This window comes from Hemiscyllium ocellatum, chromosome 19 (genome assembly GCF_020745735.1).
Source record: "Hemiscyllium ocellatum isolate sHemOce1 chromosome 19, sHemOce1.pat.X.cur, whole genome shotgun sequence".
Taxonomy (NCBI): domain Eukaryota; kingdom Metazoa; phylum Chordata; class Chondrichthyes; order Orectolobiformes; family Hemiscylliidae; genus Hemiscyllium; species Hemiscyllium ocellatum.
This window is the reverse complement of record NC_083419.1, coordinates 42,074,472-42,099,201: the sequence shown is the minus strand read 5'-3', so window position 1 is coordinate 42,099,201 and position 24,730 is coordinate 42,074,472. Positions and strand designations below refer to the sequence as shown.

The 24,730-nt window shown below is 41.6% G+C and overlaps 1 protein-coding gene across 1 annotated transcript in view; it reads left to right on the top strand.

The window, feature by feature from the left end:
• Positions 1–1,163: 1,163 nt before the first annotated feature.
• Positions 1,164–24,730, top strand: part of b4galnt3b (beta-1,4-N-acetyl-galactosaminyl transferase 3b) — a 193,256-nt gene continuing 169,689 nt past the window's right edge. The window contains exon 1 of the mRNA XM_060839850.1: positions 1,164–1,635. Within this exon, the coding sequence (XP_060695833.1) occupies positions 1,479–1,635 (157 nt within the window). The 5' untranslated portion in view covers positions 1,164–1,478. The remainder of the gene's footprint in view (positions 1,636–24,730) is intronic.

The window sequence follows — 24,730 nt, the reverse complement described above, 5'->3', positions numbered from 1 at the left end:
CTTATGCCCGAAATGTTGAATTTCCTGTTCCTTGGATGCTGCCTGACCTGCTGCGCTTTTCCAGCAACACATTTTCAGCTCTGATCTCCAGCATCTACAGACCTCACTTTCTCCTGTATAGTAGACAACAACACTGCAGTCATCTGCAAACTGTAGATTATCTGTAGCTATGGTGATTAACTAATTTTGGCACCAAGAGGACTGGGATTAAAGAGTTTTGTATCTAGAAAGAATTTAATACTGACAGAAGAGGATACATGACCTTTGATGGGTTGGATAGCCACTGTCAGATAAATTGCAAATCATATGGGAGCTATCACATAGTGTTGCTTGTCACTGGCATAGATTTTGAAAGCATCTATTTCAGATCTGTCACTCAAGATAGTTTCAATCATATCATCATAAAGCAACTGCAGAGTTATTGGGGAATTTCTTGGATATCCACCCCTTCGAAGCACAAGTCATAGAGCCTCAAGATGTAATGAATCAGACATTTTGGTCAGTTTGATGAAAGCAATGACAGGTCCTCCTGTTGTTCATGTTTTTTGGATTTGTTTGTTTTAGCTTTTGAATGGATGGGAGGGACATCCTCAACATCTCCGCTCCCCCCGCAGCCAACACAGGATCGTAACTAATCATAACTTGGGTAATTTTATGGTATTTATATTAACTCGGGATTCCTGATATGTAGACACAAATACAATGTTGCACACTTTTTATATTGGATACCCCAGACCACTGTGAATATTTGAATCACGGAAATTATGTCGGAGTAATTTGGTATAAAGTAGGGAGAGGGGTAATACAACTCCAATTATGTCAAAACGATGGACCATTAAAAAAAAACTGACAAGGAAATAGATCAACGTAACAATTACTTTCAGTTTCGAGGTTTATTGCAACTAAAATATTAATATTGCTAAATAACGATAGTTGTTTGAAACAACAAGAAAACAGTCAAAACGTCTGGGGTGTGAATTTGGGAGAGTTAGTGTGGTAAACGGGTGATTTTCTCTGAACAGATTGACTCGATGTTAATTAAAAGTGCTTTAAGCCGGATCAATGAGCATTACCTTTTTAAATTTTGGCGCTGTACAATGAAGGCAGTGCTTTCTAATACCCCCATCCCCCTTCAGGCTGAGGGAAGAAGTGAAGGACGTCGGTCTAATAGAGGGTGGTGTTAGAGATTCGAGAATACTGTCTCTGAAAACCCCTGCCTTTCGAAAGGAAATATTGCACCGTGTGGATGCAGAGGCGGCAGGGAGAGGTGCAGGGAGTCTGAGTGGGGAAGGAGGGGGTGGGGGGAGCTGCTGTTGTCTGTCCCTCCCTCTCTCTCCCCATGCGGACCGTCACTTTGTTACAATGAGTTGGAGCTGGGGGTTGAGCCAAGCAGCGCCTCTGCCGCCCGTACAGTAAGGGAACAAAGGCAGCAGGGACAGCCTGATTAATTTATACAGATTATTTATTTAATATCAAGTATGCACAGGATTATGTTCCTCTTTCCTGTCAAGAAGATTCGGAAACATTTCAACGTGCTGATGTTTGTAGTGATTGTGGGGCTTGGAGTTTGGGCAGCTTACCTGGAGTTCGTAGCTTCGAGTGAGTGGAGAAGAGGCGCCGTCAAGCCCCATCGAGGTAGGGGAGGACCGTAACAACTTCTATTACTATGAACCATAAGTGGCGTTTTGCACCAGCCCTGGATAGCTACATTCTTTTTGTTTGAAAAGTGGTAATTGACATTGTATGCCAGGGCAAATTCCTTGTGTGGGGCTGGCGGTGGCGGGGAATTAACAGGGTTTCAAACATGTCTATGTTTTCTGTTCAGCTTTTCTTGGCTTGGATTTTACTTTGTTGAGGTAGGTTCGGGTGAAGGATCCCAGGCGCCCACGTTGCTGGTAGTTTCTCGCGTCCTGTACAATGGGGAGTGCAGGTGCACTGCTCCCCGTACGCCAGCCGGAGGCGCACCATTCCCTTACTGTCTTCAGGTAAACCTGCGACTTGTTTGAGAGGTCTTTCAACTCTCGTTGGGGAGAATCGCTCCAGAAAATGGGCCTATGAATTTTGACTAGTGCAAAAGAAGAAAAAGGTCTGAGGGCGTTAGCGTGGGGAAAAAAAAATGAAGAACACTCTACAATTTTTGGACTGAAGCGAAGGCTCTCCAAAAGTATTTTTCTTTTAGGAACACACTGTGGAAGCTGGGACCCAGAATGAAGTGTCAGGGCAGCATACGTGAAAGAACTAGAGTTCATGCTCCAGGTGGCTGACCGGTGAAATAAATCCACAGAGACTGGCATCTGACCACCATTTCACTTTTCGTTTATATATGGAAGTTAGACCAGAGCCAGCTCTCAGGGTGAACAGAACCTCTGATACCCCTGTCAGCCAGGGCTCCCTAATTGGACCAGGTTAACAGCCACAATTAGTGAACTCATATTCTATGAGACAAAAACAGAAATTGCTGGAAAAGCTCAGCAGATCTGGCAGCATCCATGGAGAGACATCAGCGTTAATGTTTTGGGTTGAGTGACCCTTCCTCAGAACTCTATTCAATGAAGTCCACTTGACTGACCTTGTTACAATCACTGCAACTGGTTTATCAAGTGGTTTTGTGTCAGTCTTTCAAGCGCTGTCTCTTTAAATACTGTAATTACACTAACGGCAAACATCAGTTGTACTTTCCCTACTTCTTTTCCTTTGAAGGTGGATTGTGCAAAATGCCTCCAACCATCCATCCCACTGATTTTTAAACTTCAGAAATGCTATTTTTAACACTGAGTTATGGTGTATTCTAGTACTTCTTCCAGTTAGTTAATTTGGGTAGTCTCCAAAGCTTAGAGGGTAGGCAGAGTATGTAAACTATTTTTAGAAGTGTTTCGTATGTTTAAAGGTCTCCTACATTACGATAGTGACAACAGTTAAAGGCACTTTGTGATGTCTGATGGTCAAAGTGCAATATATAATAACTCTTTTAAAGCCACACTTTTATGTCATTTGAGTGACTAATTTCTCAAACTAGAAGACTTTATTGTGTTGTCTAGGGCCAGTTTCCTCAGTGTGAGAGGTTGTGGGGCCTTGGAATCAGGACAAGACATGCATTTATCTAAAACAGAAAATTCCAAATCAGATAGCAGGCAGTCAGTCAGCTGTGGGAACAACAGGAAAGTTTTACACTTCAGATTTGGACCCTGTAGCTGTTTCTCTCTTAATTAACAAGTAGAATGTTGGTTTCAAGATCTTGACATCTTTAATTACGATAAGTATTTTTAGTATTTCAGCAACCAATAGTTGGAAAACCTTTAGTGGTAAGCATAGATATAAGTTGTGGTGTTATTTTGTTTTCAAGTTACTTTCATGTTCTGTTACATTTCTGCAGCCTTGGGTTACTTTCAATCATCAAATGTGTGGAATTTTGTCAGTGGCATGCTGTTCTCTACAGCAGAACTGGAGTGGTCCCCCTCCCTCTCACTCCCTTCCCCAATTTCCCACATGATTATAGTTAAAATTTAAAGCGTTAAAGGCATGCGTGCGAGACATGTATAATTCCATGGTGATAAAAGGTTTCCAATGGTGAAATCCACTGTCAGCTGACAGTGCTCCTGTTATGGGTGTGCAATCAAAGACCCTGTCTTTCAAACATGGAGGTTCTACCTCATGACCACAATTTTCCTGCCCAAACCATATTGACATTAACATAATTCTTGAGAGCACACAGGTGGCATAGCTGTTTCCTATAAATAAAATGAATCTTGTAAATATTTCATATTATATTGGCATCATTTGATTCATACCTGCATGATTGTTATTTGTTGAGACTAGCTTAGTTAAATAGTTAAAAATCACACAACACCAGATTATTGTCCAACATGTTTATTTGAAAACGCTAGTTTTTGGAGTGCTGCTCCTTCATCAGGTGGTTGTGGAGGTTAAGATTATGCTCACATAGTTTAAAGCCAAAGGAGTCAAGTGTCATGGCGATATGATACAGTGAACAGTCCTAGATTAAAACTTCCACCTTTTATTTTGGGATATGCTGGTTTCTGTTCTTTGATATGTAAATCCCAGAACTTCTTTTCAATTACATTCTCAAGGTAACTCAGCTTTTTCAACAATAGGTGTGAAGTCTGTTTGTGTCCCAATTCTATATCAGACTGACAAACCCTCTGTATAGTTTTTCAGTTTTACATCGATTCATGCAGTTTTTGAGCAAAATAAAATATAATTCTGCAGAAACAAATTCACCTCAAATGTGTGCACATGTAAGAGTGACAGATTGAGTGTGCACATGGGTATGTGAGAGAGAGAGAGAGAGAGAGAGAGAGATAGTGTATCTTGCAGTGGGGTCACCTGTAGTGCGAAATGAACCCAAGGTCTCGGTTGAGGCCATTCCCTTGGGTACCGAACTTTGCTATCAGCCTCTGCTCGGCCACTCTGTTGTTGTTTATCCCTTGGGAATGGCCTCAACTGAGACCTTGGGTTCATGTCACACTACAGGTGACCCTACTGCATGATACATACACACACACACACACTCATATGCCCACGCAGACTCTCCATCATACACAAGTTTTCTCTCTCATATGCACACACATACACCCCCCCCCCGCACTCATACTCATACATGCATCTTCTCACACATACCCCATCACACTTCACACACACTTATGTTAGAAATCACACAACACCAGGTTATAGTCCAACAGGTTTATTTGGAAGCACTAGCTTTCGGAGCACTGCTCCTTCATCAGGTGATTGTGGAGAATAAGATTGTAAGACACAGAATTTAGCTATAATAGTTAACTGTTAAGTGTGCAGGTGCACCTTGTGATTGGCATACATCAATGGTTACAGAGGATGTAGGGGCATTATTGTGGAAGAAATGACATTGCATTCACTTTTATTCAATGCTCATATTAGTGTCCAGTGTTGTACTTTCCATCCTGTGTATTATGACTGATCTTGCAATCTCATTGGCCTCCCTTCTGCATACTGTAAAGAAGATTATCCACAAATGCTGCCTGTCGGAGTAATTGGACTCAGGTGGACTTAGCTAACACCTAGAGATTCACAAATGTAGATAGTGCGGACACTGCCCTTAGGCTCCAGCTTTTTCTTTATCTTGTTTGTTCACAGTGCACTTCCCACTATATCCAGGACAGCTGTTCCCACGTCACTCCTCCAGGCCCCCGACCACATCTTCTGTTCTATCTTGCATCCCTCTTGCAGTGCTCCACACTCCAATCTGTATCCATATTCCTTTCCCCTTCACAGACTTATACTTGCTGGTCCTGAGTCTCCATGTGAGCTACATTCTCCTGCTTCCTACTCTTGTACAGAATGAAAAACAGAAAACTGCTGATTGCGACTGCGTCCACTGCACAAAGCTTACTAATGCTTTAAACAATGTCAATTGGGTGCCACAGGATTTTGGTGTGTGGCAAACTTTTGTTTTGAAGATGGTAATTTATAATTTAGATTGAAAAATAATTTTAAAATTCTTACATAATGGGGCATTGATGCTCAACCTGCTGCAAGCACAAGACTGCCTTTATTTTTGCATTTCATCATGGTTGGATTAGATTATTTACAGTGTGGAAACAGACCCTTTGGCCCAACAAGTCCACACCGACCCTCCGAAGAGCAGTCCACCCAGACCCATACCCCTACGTTTACCTCTTCACCTAACACTACGACAATTTAGCATGGCTAATTCACCTAACCTGCACATTTTTGGACTGTGGGAGGAAACCGGAGCACCTGGAGGAAACCCACGCAGACAGGGGGAGAATGTGCAAACTCCACACAGACAGGCAGCAGTGCTAAAAAGAATAGTCATTTATTATCACTTGCACTTCTTACAAAAAAAAGTTTAAGTATTCATACTACAGTGCCTATATTTATAATGAAAGATATTGATAAGCAAAAACATTTTAAAAATTAAGACAAAGTCCATCTTAGTTCAATTCTTGGATTCAAGAAATTTAGTACCGCTGCAAGATTGACATATGATTTCCCATTCGCTTTGCTATCGTTGGCTGTTGTTTGTTCTTCCTGCACTCTTGCCTGCAGTTCCAGAATTCTGTTCCCAATTATTTCTTGCTTCCCTTCTCTTAATGCTGTTCTGAAAACTTCTAACTCTGTCATTAGTAACTCCTAATGATTCCTTACTCTGTGTCAATTCTTGTCAGGTAGGACATTGGGTCATACAGCACAGAAGAGGCCTACGGCCCATTGAGACTGCACCAATCCGTCTACACTAATACATCTGATTCCAGTGTTATGACATTTCAACTGCTCATTCACGTCCTTTTCAAAGATAGTGAGGTTTCCCGCTGCTCCTACCCTACTAGACACTGTGTTCGAGAGTCCCACCACTGTCTAGCTAAGGCATTTGGTAAAGTCCCATTTAAGAGATTGTTACCTAAGGTAGAAGCCTATGGAATTTAGGGCAAATTATTGAACATGATTAGGAACTAGGTTGAATGATAGGTGGGTACCCGAATTAAAAGCCACTGTATTAGTGCAAATTGTTCTTTAAGGTTTGCTAGTTCGAATTTCTTTCAACAGACAAGTTTGAAGTTGATTCTTTTGAAAGTCTGTCGTCAGGGTGCTTATAAATGTTTTAGAAAATTATTTCAATGCCTAGAAGCAAATTTTAAGAAGATTTTCCACACTTGTATTCATAATTGCTGTGAATCAAATAATTCTGTTTGACTGCTCCCAGAAATTGTACCAGTCATAAGCTGACTCTGTTGCTATCTTTCCTGGGAATTGATTCAGGCATTTGCAAATAGTATGGACTTCTTGCCAAACTTGGAGTCCATGGAGTACACTTGATTCCAGTACTTCAGTAAGGCGTTCGACAAGGTTCCCCATGGGAAACTGATTAGTAAAGTTAGATCTCACGGAATACAGGGAGAACTGGTCATTTGGATACAGAACTGGCTGAAAGGTAGAAGACAGAAGGCGGCGGTGGGGGGTTGTTTTTCAGCCTGGAGGCCTGTGACCAGTGGAGTGTCACAAGGATCGGTGCTGGGTCCTTTAATTTTTGTCATTTACATAAATGATTTGGATGTGAACATAAGAGATACAGTTAGTAAGTTTGCAGATGAAATCAAAATTGGAGGTGTAATGGACAGCGAAGAGGGTTACCCAGATTACAACAGAACCTTGACCAGATGGGTCAGTGGGCTGAAAAGTGGCAGATGGAGTTTAATTCAGATAAATGGGAGGTGCTGCATTTTGGGAAAGCAAATCTTAGCAGTACCTGTACACTTAATGGTAAGGTCCTAGGGAGTGTTGCTGAACAAAGAGACCTTGGAGTGCAGGTTCATAGTTCCTTGAAAGTGGAGTCACAGGTAGATAGGATAGTGAAGAAGGCGTTTGGTATGCTTTCCTTTATTGGTCAGAGTATTGAGTACAGGACCTGGAAGGTCATGTTGCGGCTGTACAGGACATTGGTTAGGCCACTGTTGGAATATTGCGTGCAATTCTGGTCTCCTTCCTATTGGAAAGATGTTGTGAAACTTGAAAGGGTTTAGAAAAGATTTACAAGGATGTTGCCAGGGTTGGAGAATTTGAGCTATATAGAGAGGCTGAACAGGCTGGGTCTGTTTTCCTGGAGCATCGGAGGCTAAGGGGTGACCTTATAGAGGTTTCCGAAATTATGAGCGGCTTGGATAGGGTAAATAGACAAAGTCTTTTCCCTGGGGTCGGGAAGTCTAGAACTAGGTGGAATAGGTTTATGGTGAGAGGGGAAAGATATAAAAGAGACCTAAGGGGCAACTTTTTCACACAGAGAGTGGTACATGTATGGAATGAGCTGCCAGAGGAAGTGGTGGAGGCTGGTACAATTGCAACATTTAAGAGGCATTTGTATGGGTATATGAATAGGAAGGGTTTGGAGGGATTTGGGCTGGGTGCTGGCAGGTGGGTCTAGATTGGGTTGGGATATCTGGTCGGCATGGACGGGTTGGACCGAAGGGTCTGTTTCCATGCTGTACATCTCTATGACTCTATGGCTCTATTGCATGATGATTGACTTCACGACATCCACGTGGCCAAGTACTGGCCTCATCAAACTTTTAACTATCAACTTAAACTCTTTTCAGAAAGTCACTGGACATATTTCATCCTGCATTGCTCGATTTCATCCTTGCTGATCTTGGTTGAGCTTTTCAGTCTTCAGCATCTGCAGTTATGTGTTTTATTTTGGTTGATGTCCCTTTTGGCATAATGCAACAACTTCCATCATTTTCATTTTCAGACATATACTTGATTTTGTTGTGTGATGTTTATATTGTTTCAACGCTGCTCATGTTGCCCCCAGCCTTCAGTCCAGTGGTGAAACTTTACTAATTGTACTAAACATCTAAGTTCCCTTTCTGCCTATGTGTGTCCTCAACTTAAACAATCACCTTTCAAAATAAATGTCATCAACCAGGGTTTTACTATCTTCTGAGTCCCCATTGGTTATTGTCACAGTATCCTTTGGAACATGCAAACAGAAATAGGTCATTCAACCCCTCTGGCCTATTCTACCATGGAAGAAATGAGTGTACTAATAATTTATTGATCACAAAAATGGATTCTCTAATCTGAATGGCGTAAAATGACATTATTTCATTCTGATCAGTGAATGTAATGTAGCTAAAAATGTTAATGACTTTTGATTATTATCTACTGTCACTGGAGCTGCACTGCTGTCAACCATAACTGATCATATCTGATCTACACCAACACCCAGGCATGGTTACTTTGATAGCCGTGATTATTGTTGCTCAGGCCTTTATCCAACGGGCAGTCGTCAGAGTAAATTCCTGTTACCCACAGGCATTATTTTGTTTGTCTTGTTGTGGAATGCCATGTATTACATTTTCATGTAATATATCACTGATGGAGATAAGTGGTTATGACTTCCAGAAAAACTTTATCTAACAAAGAATAAATATCCATTCTTTATGAAATATACACATTTGAACTCTGCCCGTTAGTTGTTTTCGTAAGTACTGTCTCGTGTCCTAGTTTAGTTTGAATAACAGCAACTATTAAGCGATAAGCGAGCTAGAGTTATCCTTTCTTTTCTTCTGCTCCACAAATCTAAATCCTGATATAGGCTGACTTTATTTCCTTTCAATCAGATCCTTTCACATATTGCAGAGATATTCCAGGTTCCTAGCTTACCTTGGTCTGGTGGCATCTCTCTCAAACCATGAGCAAGAACTGTCCTCTGTGGAGAGGAGCATATCCTCTATTCACACACTGCAGGTGGTCTTGGCATGTCCTACTGCTGCCCTTGTGTCCTATTAGCGGTTGAAGTATGATTCCATGAAATCAACTGGCCCCCGTACCTCACTATTAGCTAGGACCAGAACCAATGAGCAAACCATTGTTAGCTCGGACCAAGCCCAGATGCACTGCTACATTTCTGTATCTTGATAAAGATCACATTAGAGATTAATCCTGCTTTGATTTATCTTTGTCCCACCACATTAGGGAGCACTATCTCCAGGATGAGTGGAGGGGATGCTCCAACTGCTCCTGCAATTAAGAGCTCAGCACAAAATGGATCCAAATTTAAGAATCTTTTGGATTGTATGCTTGAATAATCCACACCACGCTGACAGAGAGGGAAATCACCATTCCTTCACGGTTGCTGCGTCAGAGTCCTGCAGCTCTGTTGTGGATCTACACCCTAAGGACTGCAGCAGTTCAACAAAGCAGCTCACCACCACCTTTTCAGGGGAGAATTACAGATGGTCAATAAATGTTAGCCTGGCCAGCAGTGTTCACATCTGACGAATGTAACAAAGGTTGTTTTTTTGGCTGTTTGGAAAACTTTGTTTAATAATGTTGTTCTGTGGTAAAATTGTGACCAGGCATCAGCTGTTGTGTACATCATCATTTTGGTTAAATTTGTTTCTTTTTTAAAGTAATCAGCTGAGTCACTTGCAATATAATAACATTTGATATTTATTTTTAAGAATGGTTGTTTTAAAATTATTACATTATTTATCCATACTCCCTATTGAATAAGAGCAACATACACCTGCTAACTAATATTCATCAATTATGTAAGATCTATTGGAAGTATATATTTTCAAGGATGCAAAACGTACTTATGGATAACCACTGCTCAAGATTCATTTATGCTTCAAGATCTGCTTTGAAAAATTATTCAGTGAGTTGACACTTTTCCCAAAGTTGAATGCTGAGAGACAGCTGTGTTTTCAAAATTAAACCCAGGGTTCTTTGATTCCAAACTGATCGCCAGATTGGGCCCTGAAAACCTGCATCTTTTTCAGGTTAATGGCTTTCTCTATGTTTGTAAACTCAGTCTTGCAAATATAACTTAAAGCATGCTAAGCTTTTCATGAGAGTTTAACCAGTTTATGACTTAAGCAGAGGGAGGTTTTACTTCTTTCATGGGTCATAGAATTTAATTGCTATGTCAGTGTCCAGGCTCAGTATTTTTGCTCTCCAGATATTAAGTATTTGTTTTTCTTGAAAACTACCTTCGTGGAATAATTGGACAAGGTATGCATTCTGCAAGCTCCACTCATTTGCTGATTGATTGTAAAATCCCAATAAAAATTAATCAGGGTTTTGATTTGCATAAATCTATTTTCACGGTAAGATGCAGTTGGACTGGGGGTGGGGAGGTGGAATTGAGCCCCAAGATTTTTCTTGACATTTTTTGTAAATTTTGTGGAAAAGAATCCCAGGTACCATTTCTCCCCAGCTACTTTTCAATTGGATTTATGTGATACAATGTGGAACTTTGGCAATTTTACTCCCTTGGGTTAAATGGACCAGCTTACCCATAGTGGGTGATTTGTATTTTCTGGAAATTGAATGTAATCCTCACTGAAATCACTAGAACCTAGTTTTATTTACAATAGTGCAGGCTTGGGCTTAACTGCAATGATTTAATAATCAGTCGACTTTTGCTGTTCAAGCATATCCTTGAAGAAAATTAATTTGCCAAAAAAAAGTGAGAATCAATTGTCTGGCTATCAAAATGCAATAATGAAATTGTTTTGTTAGGAGGGTCTGGGAAGTAGGGCAATGGCAGTTTACACTGAGATTCCTAAGTTCAGTTTTTATAGTACAGTATTTTTCTTTTGTTCATGGGGCATGGGTGTCACTGGCTAGGCCAGCATTTATTTCCCATCCCTCATGAAATCAGTCACATTGCTGGCAATCTGCAGATCAGGTAAGGTTGACAAATTGAAAACAACCAATGATGGAAATCACAGTGGGTCAGAGAGAAAGCGAGGACTGCAGCTGCTGGAGATCAGATTCAAAAAGTGTGGTACTGGAAAACCACAGCAGGTCAGGCAGGATCCGAGGAGCAGAAAAGTTGAGGTTTTGAGCATACCCCTGCATGCTGATTCCCATGGTGGCTCAGTGCTGCCTCACAGCACCAGTGATCCGGGTTCCATTCCTGCCTCGGGTGACTGTGTGGAGTTTGCACATTCTCCCCGTGTCTGCGCGGGTTTCCTACGGGTGCTCCAGTTTCCTCCCACAGTCCAAAGATGTGCAGGTCAGGTGAATTGGCCATGCTAAATTGCCCATAGTGTTATGTGCGTTAGTCAGGGGTAAATGTAGGGGAATGCGTCTGGGTGGGTTGCTTTTCGGAGGGTCGGTGTGTGGATTTGTTGGGCTGAAGGGAATCTAATCTAAATCTAAACTGATGAAGGGCTTATGTCTGAAATGTTGATTCTCTTGCTCCTCGGATGCTGCCTGACTTGCCCCAGCACCACACTTCATGGTGGGTCAGACAGATGCCTGACCTGCAATGATCTCCAGCATTGTTGTTTTCAGTACAAGTTTCAGCACCTACTGCAATCTGCTCCTAAGGCTGACAGATTTCTTCCCTTAAAACATTAATAAATTGGATGGGTTTTTCCAACAACTGACCATGGTTATACTGTCACTTTTAGGTGAGCTTTTTAATTCCAGATTTTTGTTGAATTCACATTTCATCATCTACCGCAGTTGAATTTGAACCTGTATCTTCAGACTGTTAACCTGGGATTGCAGGATTGTGAACCTAGTGATGTTACCACTGTGGCTACTACTTGTTAGATGCGAGAGGTAGTGTCAATCTTATGTAAAATTCAGCATATGACTTTGGTCAAAATGTCCACACTCTGAACATATCAGCAACTGGCTAGTAAAGTCAGAACTTGCCCTGATACAAACCGACACACTTGTAGAATGATAGAATAGCACAGCATCCAAAGGTGGCTGTTCTGTCCTCCTGTCGGTGTACATCTATGTCCTGTCAAGGTTACTGCCTGACTGGCGCATGCTGCATTCCACTGCTGTCTTCCAGTGTAGTGATACAATATCAAAAAAGAGCAGCAAATATGCAGGCCAGTTCAAACTTCAACTGAGATTGTGCAGCAGCTGGGGAATTCAAAATATTGTTGAATGTTAGGGTTTGGAAGAAGCTTTACAGAGCTTGGGAAGATGCCTAAGAACAAATGCGCAACTGAAAGAAAATCGACCATGTGGTCATGGTTTCAAAATGAGGTTTCAAATTACACCAGTAAAGACTGGCAGAGTAAATTCTGTTTCTTGTGGATCTTTCCAAATCTATTCTTTGCAAGAAGCAACAAAAAAAAACATTAGGATATACCAGGATTATGAAGAGGAGCAATGTTGTACTGTTTTAGAGGGCCAAGATACAGAAGTCTCCTAGCAAAATTTGACAGATTTATTGCATATGAGCAGTTGATTGTACATTGACAAATGGGTGAAATTGGCCTGAGTTACAACATAGAACAGTACAGCACAGGAACAGGACCGTCGGCCCACTGCATCTGTGCCTAATATTTGACATTTCCACACTGGGAAAAAGACTCCAATTATCCACCCTATCCGTGCCCTTCATAATTTTATATACTTCTATCAAGCTGCCCCTGAGCTTCTAGCTGTCTAGTGGAAACAATCCAAGTTTGTCTAATCTCTCCTTTATAACTAATACACTCCAATCTAAGCAATGTCCCAGTAAACCTGTTTTGTACCTTCTCCCCCGCCTCCACATCCTCACTATACGTGGGAGCATGAATGAAACTCCCATGAATTTCGACATGCCAGGCAGTCAAGCAGCGAGCAAAATGAAGAAAACAGAGTTTAGGTGAAGCCAATTTACCGTGAAAGTAGTAGATTCACTACTGTACATGTCTGATGGAATAACGCTTAAGCCATTGGTGCCATTCAAGAGAAAAGCACCTTGAATCAGCAGTTTCCAAAAGGAGTGCAGGGCAACCTCAATTATCCCAACGACATGGGCGGGGAGTATTTTGTTCAGATAATCAAATTTTTGGTTATCTGATCAGAATCAGGTAACTATCTTAAATCAAGTTAACATGAATAGGAGGTTGAATTAATTTAATATTTAAACACTTGCACCAGACAGAGATGATTCAGCGGCTGGGAAGATCTCCCTCGAGTGTGCACCGAGCTGGTGCCTTCAGCCTTTTCAACCTGACTCCAAGGCCACTTTCTCCTCTCCTCTCCTTTGCTTTTTCTCTTCCGGGTCTCTCCCCTTAGCAACCACCAGCCCTGCGCTTCCTCCACTGCAGTTGGCTGGAAACTATGGCCTCACACAAACGGTGCCAGGGATGAGGCACAAAGCCAGTGCAACACTGTCTACCTCTGGGTCCTCACACAACTGCTCCAACCCCCTCCCGGAAACCCATTGCAGGAGGTAGACAACCAGATCCTCTACTGTAAGATTTATCACAATAATTACAGCTCCTGGTCCATATCCCTTCAAACCCTTCCTATTCATATACTTTCCAGATGCCTTTTAAATGTTGCAATTGTACCAGCCTCTATCACTTCCCCTGGCAGCTCATTGCATACATGTATCAAAGTCTGGTTGAAGATTTGTAGCTCGGGTGTCCGTTGTTGTGGTTCTGTTCGCCGAGCTGGAAGTTTTTGCTGCAAACGTTTTGTTCCCTGGCTAGGGAACATCATCAGTGCTATTGGAGCCTCCTGTGAAGCGCTGCTTTGATGTTTCTTCCGGTATTTATAGTGGTTTGTTCTTGCCGCTTCCGGAGGCAGCAAGAACAAACCACTATAAATACCGGAAGAAACATCAAAGCAGCGCTTCACAGGAGGCTCCAATAGCACTGATGATGTTCCCTAGCCAGGGAACAAAACGTTTGCAGCAAAAACTTCCAGCTCGGCGAACAGAACCATACATGTATCACCCTCTGCATGAAAAAGTTGCCCCTTTGGTTTCTTTTATATCTTTCCCATCTCACCCTAAACCTATGCCTTCTAGTTCTGGACTTACCCACCCCAGGGAACAGACATTGTCCATTTATCCTGTCCATGCCCCTCATGATTTTATAAACCTCTTAAAGTCAACCCTCAGCCTCCGATGCTCCAGAGAAAAAAGCCCTAGCCTATTCAGCCTCTCTCTATAGCTGAAATCCTCCAACTTTGGCAACATCCTTGTAAATCTTTTCTGAACCCTTTCATTTTATTTAGCCTAATTGAACCATTTGGATATCCCTCTAAAGAAGACCTCAGGGATAGCTTGAGGAAAAAGTGGAATGACTGGATGATTGGAGGAGAGAAACCAAATAGGTATTCAGGAAGGAGAGATCACATCCCAAGGAGCATAGTTCAGGGATTTTGGAACAGCATGGGAATGTGGTGCAGAGCTTAAACCAAGGAATGAGATCACAAGAAACCTGCAAGTTCATTGGTTGGTAATAGCTGCTAATTTGACTATCCATTACAGGATAGTCAAAAGACTAGTAGGAAGTTTAAATGAAAATGAAAATATTAAGAACTCAATAAATAAATTAGAGCTGTTAGGCCAGGTGATGTCTTACACCTGTGTGTGAATTCATATTGTACTAAGGAATCATAAAATTCTAGGGAAATTCAACAGTAGGGCAAGCTTAAAAGATTTTGTATCTTTATGTATGAAACATTCAGAATAAAGAAATTGAATTGATGATGAAAATTGAGGTAAATGAATCTGATCTAATAGCCATTATGAAAGCATGGTTACAAAGAGATCAAAATTAAGAACTTAATATTCAAAGATATTTGACTTTCGGAAGCATAGGAGGGATAGAAAAGATGGTGGGCTCGCACTGTTCCTTAGAATAAGGGCAGTTGTGAGAAATGATCTAGACTCAGATGATGTAAAATCCATTAGACAGAAGTAAGATACAGCAAGGGAAGAAAATCATTGATAGTAATAGTGTACAGAACCCCAAGTGATAATGACTCTGTGGGAAAGGCTATATATCAACAAATAATAGGAGCATGTGAAAAGAATAGAGCGATAATTATAGGTGATTTTAAACTTCATGTTGATTGGGTTAATCAGATTGGAAAAGGTAACTATGACAACAAATTCATGGAGTACATTGGGAGCAGTATGTCATGTACGCAACCAGGCAGCAGGGTACCTTTGCTCTGATAATGTGCAATGAAGCAGGTTTAACGTATGACCTCCAACTAAAAGATCCCTAGGGAAGTAGTGGTCATAACATGGTAGAAATTTTCAGCTTGAGACTGAGAACGCTGAAAATTAGGAATTTGCAGGGATGGTTGCATGTTTGAAAGCAAGGAATTTGATATCTATTGTGAACCCTCTTTGTGTAGCTATGGGTTCCAGCAATGCGCAGAAGAATTGAAGCCAAGGGAAGTTGATTGGTGTGGGCATCATCAATGAGCAAGGTCCTCTATCTGCCTTGTAAGGTTGAACAGCTTCAGCTGTGAGCAAGATGGAGGGATATATCAGAAGAGAAACCAGTAAGACTCAGTTGAAAACCAGGTTATCTTTCCTTCAGCAGAAACTGAAAGTTATGACTTGAATTGGATACATCAGAGACATTTCATAAGTGAACCAGCCAGCCTGTACCTCTTTCAAACCAGTGGAAACATTCAGAAGGTGAAGGGGGAGCCTCTGGATCAGCAAGAATCAACCTAACAGACCTGATGGACAAGGACTATGGAACTGATTCTTCAGTTTGGCCTCCGCTTCCCCTGTGTGTGGGATGTATATTTGTGGTGTGTATGTAAAACTTTTCAGAGAAGTTGGGACTTGAACCCAAGTCCCCTGGTGCAGGGGTAGAGAGACTCCAAAAGCTTCACAAAAGCCACAATTCATAGAGTTTACTTAATTTGTTTGAATTGTTCAGATGTTTACCTGTAATAAATTGTGATTTATTGTTAAGTACAGAAGACTGGCCCATGCTTTCTTTCAACCTGGGTCTGAAAGTAAAACACATAGTTTGGGGATTTTATGTATTTCTTTAAAAGTTTTAACTTTTGTGATGGCTTCAGGAATAGTGCGGCTTGATTTTGAGCGTGCTAACCCTGTGAGTTTTGACTAAGCTCAACTTATATCTCCATGAAGCGTTATTATTTTTTATAAATAAAATTCAATTGTACTTCTTTTTTGGCTTGTTATGTGCTAATTTTGGGACAGAGTTGCTGTGAACAGTGTCTAACTTGGCAACTTCTCTATCTGCTGATTTACTGCTGTAAACAGGTCATGAAAAGACAGGAGGGAGTGAATTTCAACTCTTCAAAAATACTGCTCACATATATGTTGATTTCCTCCCTATTTAGCTAAAAATGGGCCTTTGGAATTATGCTTTTGTTGAGGAAATAAGATATTCTCTAAATATCTGAGGTTGTCACCAACTTTAGTTTAGAATCTGTAAAACTGTGGTAAGTTTCAGAAATAAATTTTGAGTCATGTATTGATTAGGAACCAATAAAATAGATTCTTACAATGACTTAATGTTTATAGCGAAGAAGTTGCCTATTTTATCTGCTGGGTCCATTCTGCTTCTCTCAAGTTATCTCATTGCACTCCTATGCCCTTTCTTCCAGGACATTAAGATTTAAGACCATAAGACCATAAGACATAGGAGTGGAAGTAAGGCCATTCGGCCCATCGAGTCCACTCTGCCATTCAATCATGGCTGATGGGCATTTCAACTCCACTAACCAGCGTTCTCCCCGTAGCCCTTAATTCCTCGAGACAACAAGAATCTATCAATCTCGGCCTTGAAGACATTTAGCGTCCCGGCCTCCACTGCACTCTGTGGCAATGAATTCCACAGGCCTACCACTCTCTGGCTGAAGAAATGTCTCCGCATTTCTGTTCTGAATTTACCCCCTCTAATTCTAAGGCTGTGTCCACGGGTCCTAGTCTCCTCGCCTAACGGAAACAATTTCCTAGCGTCCACCCTTTCCAATGTATTATCTTGTACTTCTCTATTAAGTCTCCCCTCAATCTTCTAAACTCCAACGAATACAATCCCAGGATCCTCAGCCGTTCCTCGTATGTTAGACCTGCCATTCCAGGGATCATCCGTGTGAATCTCCGCTGGACACGTTCCAGTGCCAGTATGTCCTTCCTGAGGTGTGGGGACCAAAACTGGACACAGTACTCCAAATGGGGCCTAACCAGAGCTTTATAAAGTCTCAGTAGCATATCTCTGTTTTTATATTCCAACCCTCTTGAGATAAGAGACAACATTGCATTCGCTTTCTTAATCACGGACTCAACCTGCATGTTTACCTTTGGAGAATTCTCGACATAGCACTCCCAGATCCCTTTGTACTTTGGCTTTACTAATTTTCTCACCATTTAGAAAGTAGTCTATGCTTTTATTCTTTTTACCAAAGTGCAAGACCTCGCACTTGCTCATGTTAAATTCCATCAGCCATTTCCTGGACCACTCTCCCAACCTGTCTAGATCCTTCTGTAGCCTCCCCACTTCCTCAGTACTACCTGCCTGTCCACCTAACTTCGTATCATCGGCAAACTTCGCTAGAATGCCCCCAGTCCCCTCATCCAAATCATTAATATATAATGCGAATAGCTGTGGCCCCCAACACTGAACCCTGCGGGACACCGCTCGTCACCGGCTGCCATTCTGAAAAAGAACCTTTTATCCCAACTTTCTGCCTTCTGTTAGACAGCCAATCCTCAATCCATCCCAGCAGCTCACCTCGAACACCATGGGCCCTCACCTTGCTCAGCAGCCACCCATGTGGCACCTTATCAAAGGCCTTTTGAAAGTCTAGATAGACCACATCCACTGGGTTTCCCTGGTCTAACCTACTTGTTACCCCTTCAAAAAATTCCAACAGGTTTGTCAGGCATGACCTCCCCTTACTAAAACCATGTTGACTTGTTCTAATCAGACTCTACTCTTCCAAGAATTTAGAAACCTCATCCTTAATGATGGATTCTAGAATTTTACCAACAACCGAGGTTAAGCTGATTGGCCTATAATTTTCCATCTTTTGTCTTGATCCTTTCTTGAACAAGGGGGTTACAACAGCCATCTTCCAATCATCCGGGACCTTTCCTGACTCCAGTGACTCTTGAAAGATCTCAACCAATGCCTCTGCTATTTCCTCAGTCACCTCTCTCAGAACTCTAGGGTGTATCCCATCAGGGCCAGGAAATTTATCAATTTTAAGACTTTTTAACTTTTCTAGCACTATCTCTTTTGTAACGGCAACGATACTCAACTCAGCCCCGTGACTCCCTTTAATTTTTGGGATATTACTCATGTCTTCTACTGTGAAAACTGACGCAAAGTACCTGTTAAGTTCTCCTGCTATTTCCTTATCTCCCATCACTAGGCTTCTTGCATCAGTTTGAAGTGGCCCAATGTCTACTTTTGCCTGTCATTTGTTTCTTATGTACTGAAAGAAACTTTTACTATCATTTCTAATATTACTGGCTAGCCTACCTTCATATTTGATCTTCTCATTTCTTATTACACTCTTTCTTATCCTCTGTTTGTTTTTGTAGCCTTCCCAATCTTCTGATTTCCCACTGTTCTTGGCCACTTTATAGGATCTCTCTTTTTCTTTAATACATTTCCTGACTTCCTTTGCCAGCCATGGTTGTCTAATCCCTTCCCGGATAATCTTTCTTTTCTTGGGGATGAACCTCTGTACAGTGTCCTCAATTATACCAACAAACTCCTGCCATTTTTGCTCTGTTTATCCTCAGGTGCTTATTTAATTCTCTTTTGAAAAATCTCTACTTGTCTCCCCCCAGAACACACATACTCTGACAATGTATTCTCGATCCTAATCATTCGTTGGATTTAAAGATTTCTTCTAATGTCACCAATGGTCCTTTTTAGTGGTCACCTCTATCTTCATGTTCTCAGCCCTTCTGGCATTGGAAACTCTTTCTTCTGCCTAGACTCTTCAGCCCCTAAGGGGTGTCAACGTCTCAATCAATCTCAACTGTATATCTGAAGAGAAAAACCTAGCATCTCCAATTTATCTACAGGTCTGAAGATTTTCTTTCCTGGACAACAAAAAAGCAGATACACCGTTATAATGTCTCATAATCTTCTTAAAGAATGGTGCCCATAACTGCACACAATATTCGATTTGAGGCCAAACTAATGTTTCATAACGGTTCATCTTAATTTCCTTGCTTTTTTGTGTTCAGTACCTTTATGTTTCTATGAAACCCAGGGTACAGTCATTTGAACCACTTTCTTAACTTTTCCTGTCACCTTCTACAGTTTGTACACATACACCATTTTCAGGTTTGTTCCTGCACTCATTTTAGTTCACATTGCGCCTGACTACCATAATGAAAAACTTCACACTTTGAACTAAATCTCTCAGCTGCTGTTTGTCTAACCTTTCCAACAATTGTCCTGTTTTCTTTTTGCCTTCCTCACAGTTCACAATAAACAACCAGGTTTTGTGACATGGGCAGATTGCACCCTATGTAAGTCCAATTGTAGGGGTTTTTATATATCATGTGTATAGACCATGCAAGTATATAATCCCCTCTAGTCCAAAAGCAACCAATGATTGCTACTCCATTTGCAGTCAGTCAATCAAATTCATATCCTCGATATCACTGTCACTTATTATTTGCCATAGGCATCCATTTTGGCAGGTCTGTTGCATGAGATTTAATCAAAGACCTTTTGGAAATCCATGCACTTATCAGTTGTATTACCCTCATCAATCTTCTCTGTCACTTCATTGAAAAACTTAATCTCGTTTGTTAGAGATGATTTGCTTTTACTACTTATTTTTTGCACTTTTTGTCTTTTCATATGATTTACTTTAAACTGGCTCTCCTTATTTTAATCACATTTGTCTAAGTAGCTGTAAATTTTGTCCTGAATAATTGTTTTGAAATCTTCCCCACCATGAAGGTTAGACTGGGTGGTTGCTGGACTTAACATTAATTTGAACAAGGATGTAATGTTTATAGTTTTCCAATCCTCTGGCACCACTTTAGAAAATTGTGGTGAGTTTCTGTACAATTTTCTCACTCATTTCCCTAACAGTCCTGTTTGATCCTGGTAACTGATCACCTTTATGGCCAGCCTTCCTAATGCTTCCTCTCACAACATTTTGTTTTTGACTTCTCATTTTCATTATGACTTGAACAATATCTTCTTCCTGGTAAAGACAAATATGTACTTGTTAATTAATACCTCTGTCTCTATGAATAGCTCTGCTATCCTTTGATCCCCAGTTGGGCTCATCCCTCTCCTCACCCTGAGACTTGCTATTTATATTCCAGGAGAAGATGGTTGGGTTCTGTTTTAGTTTAGCCGACACTTCCACCTCAAATTTTCTTTTATTTCCTTTTTCACTTCCCCATTGAACTTTCTGTATTTAGCCTGGTTCTTCATGTATACATTCTAACATGGTGAATCTGTCATAAACACCTATTTTCTGCTTTATCATGCATTATAAAATTTTTGTCATCCAGGAAAGATAGGGTGGCATGATGGCTCAGTGGTTAGCACTGCTGTCTCACAGCGCCATGGACCTGGGTTTGATTCAACTCTTGGGCAACTATCTGCGTGGAGTTTACACATTCTCCCTGTGTCTGCATGGGTTTCCTCCAGTTTCCTCCCGCAGCCCAAAGAAGTACAGGTGTGGTCGATTGGCCATGTCAAATTGCCTGGAGAGTCCAGGGATGTACATGGGATATGCAGGGTTACAAGAATAAGGCAGAGGAGTGGGTCAGGATGTGGAATGCTCTTTGGAGGGTCACTGTGGACTCAGTAAGTTGAATGTCCTGTTTCCACATTGTCGGGAATCTATGAGGAACTCTGCCTTTAGTTGTTATACCTTGCCTTTTCATGGGCCTGTCCCCAAATCGTCATCTTTCAATGTAGCCCAGGGTTCTATCATAGATTCGCAATCTGACCTTTTTGATTCCAGTTTACCCTTAGTCAGATCTCTTTCTGCAGTACTGAAAGTGTTCCTGCCGCATCAATTATTTATACCCTGGATTGTTCTTTGGTTTCACTCATACCTAAACCTGAGGCTACTATAGTCCTGCTGATACTTGATCCTCATTCCCCACAGGCAGATTGAGCAATGTCTCCTTTCTCATAGGGCTGAAGTCACAATGATGATGAACATTTTGGTTGAAATATGGCGGAAGCTTTCAATTAGTGAAATCGGTGTCCAGTGGGAAGCTGGCAATATTGTTCTATATACCTAGCAGGCAGTGGAGTTCTACCAATTATGGTCCAGTGTTTGGGGGTGGGCTTTGGGAGGGGGTAGTCTGGTTTACATTAGGCTGTCCCTGGTATCCCATGTATTTTACTCCATTACTCTGTAACCCAGTGAAGGCTCATCGTCCCATTCATTGCAATGTGCAGAGCAGTGCTACTCCTTCTGCTCTTCCTGTTGTGACAGTTCTTCACATTACTTGAGTATATTATACAGTGCACAGCAGGCCATAGCTGTTGAGTAAGGCCCTGTGTAGTGTGCACTACAGAACCTTCCAAACTGCTCAATGGCCATCATATAAGCATTTTTGCAAGGTTTTTGAAGGTTTGTAGCTCAGTTGATGTTTAGGGTGTAGGTTTGCTCGCTGAGCTGTAGGTTTGATATCCAGATGTTTCATTACCTGGCTAGGTAATATCATCAGTAGCGACCTTCAAGTGAAGCGAAGCTGTTGTCTATTTATTTTTCCAGTAGCCAGACTACTAAGACCCCTCAGAATCCTAGTGGCACACAAAACCACCAACACTCTCAAACAAAAACTAACAAACTTAAAAGACCCAGTAAAACTAACGTCGTCGACAAAATTCCATGCAAGGACTGCCACAAACACTACGCAGGACAAACAGGAAGAAAGTTAGCCACCAGGATACACGAACACCAGCTAGCCACAAACAAACACGACCCTCTCTCCCTCATAGCCCTACACACGGAGGGAAAAAAAAACACCATTTCAACTGGGACAACACATCTATCCTGGGACAGGCTAAGCAAAGACATGCCAGAGAATTCCTAGAGGCCTGGCACTCCTACCACAATGCCATAAACAAACACATAGATCTAGATACCATCTATCAACCTCTCAGAAAACGAACAGGAAATGACATCACCACAAACCCCAGGAACCCCATCCAGGACAAACATATAAATAGAAAGCAGGAGACAACAGCTTCGCTTCACTTGGAGGTCGCCACTGATGATGTTACCTAGCCAGGGTCTGAGTTCCTTTGCACGGTGCAGATGCCTTATTGGAGTCAGCAGTGAGTTTCAGAGTGATTGTCCTTAACACGCAGGTTCTAGCAATCAACTTTAGGAGAAAGGTCACTGAACATGTAATCCACAGACACAGACAAATGCTGTGGGGACAAGGGTTCAAATCTCACCATAGCTGCTGATGGAATTTAATTTTAATTAATAATTCTTGAGTAGAAAGCTTGTCTCAGTGACAGTTATCATGAAACTATCATCATTCCGTTCACAATTTTGTTTCTGGGCAGAAACCTACAATTTGTACCTGATCAGGCCTATGTGAGACTCTAGATCAAGTGCATTGTGGTTAACACATAACTGCCCTCTGAGATTGCCTCACAAACCACTCAGTTTGAGGACAAATAGGAAAACAGTGCTGGCTTTGGTCAGTTATGCCCACGTTCCATGAAAGAATTTAAATAAAAGACAAAGTGGGGCTAGGGCCTCAAAAAGCTTTGGGAGTTGCTCAAACTCTATGAGAGTTTTCTGGAAAACAGATGCAGGCAGGCATAATCCTTTGCCTGTGAACACTGATAAGTTGCAAGCTCAAAACATGAAAATTCCTCTGATTTCCCCCCCAAACACTATTGACTGGGCCCTGGGAGCTGTAATGGCCAAAAGTGCAGTCAATAAGCCTTTACACTCTAGAAAGTAATCATTGGCCCTGAAGCCCAATGCCCATGATATCGCTGACCTTATCTGTGGAATGAATCATTGATGCATTACTTCACATGATGGATGAGGGTTTTGGTCACCCCTTTTATGCACCTGTATTTGGCGGATTGCCATGTGCCACATGTCTCTCCCTTGGAGCTGTGGAAAGCACTGGTGATGAGCAGTTGAAACAATGTAGGATTCAGACACAGGATGGCATGTAGCTGAGTTCCCAACATCAGAACCAGCTATCAGGAATCTGAAGTTTTCATTCTTGACCAATTATATCACTCTACCCATCATGTCTCCTCTTCTGTCAGGCCCGATAAAATTCGTGATTTATTCCATTATTTAATACTAATGTCTTGTGTTCAAGTACCCAGCTGCTTGTGGAGCAGGTGACAACAGGCAATATGAAAGATTAGATTAGATTACTTACAGTGTGGAAACAGGCCCTTCGGCCCAACAAGTCCACACCGACCTGCCGAAGCGGGGCAACCCACCCATACCCCTACATTTACCCCTTACCTAACACTACGGGCAATTTAGCATGGCCAATTCACCTGACCAACACATCTTTGGACTGTGGGAGGAAACCGGAGCAAACCCACGCAGACACGGGGAGAACGTGCAAACTCCACACAGACAGTCGCCTGAGGTGGGAATTGAACCCAGGTCTCTGGTGCTGTGAGGCAGCAGTGCTAACCTAAAGATATACAGAGGATTTAGCAATAAGTCCAGTATGAAAAATTATGCTGTATTTTGTTGATTACATCTTATAATATCAACTTGTTCTTTCATCCTTGTTTCTACATGAATTCAAAGTGAAGTATACCTCACATAACCAAGAAACATTCATAGAAAGTAAAAAACAAGACTTTGGTTAATGGCAGTAATAGGATGAAGCCCTTAACTGAGCATTAATTGGCCACTTATGGGATTGAATTGGCAAAGCAGGAAGGTTGTGCCATCTGACATTTGGGATAATGATCTTGGCAGCTATCCAACCTTGTAATAAGCGCTGCTTTGTTTCCTGGAAGCTGTTGTATCATTTCAACATTAGAACTATTGCCAGTTACTATTAGTTACTGTTAAACTCCATGGGTGAGGAGGCAAGACCAACCTTTCAGGCTGTTTTTTTTTGAAAAGGTCATTTCACATTGCAATTTCTTCTGCTCTGCAGTGTCTATCTTGTCGACTTCATGTTTATGAAATGAGAAAAGTGGAGTTCTTTCAGTCATTGTCGCAGACTCCATCCTTTTCCCTGGCAACCACCCGAGACTAACTATACCTGATAGCAACTTCTGTGTCTTATTTGACCCTGGATATATTTCTGACCATATGCAGGTTAGCTGATATTGCCACTTCCATAACCTTACTGATATTGCCCCTGCTCACTTTGCCTCATTTGTTTCTTTGTTACTTCTAGACTTGACATTTCTAACAAACTTCTGACTGGTCTCTGCCTTCTATCTTCTCAAAATATGAGATCATCCAAAACTCTATTGCTCATGTCCTTACTTGC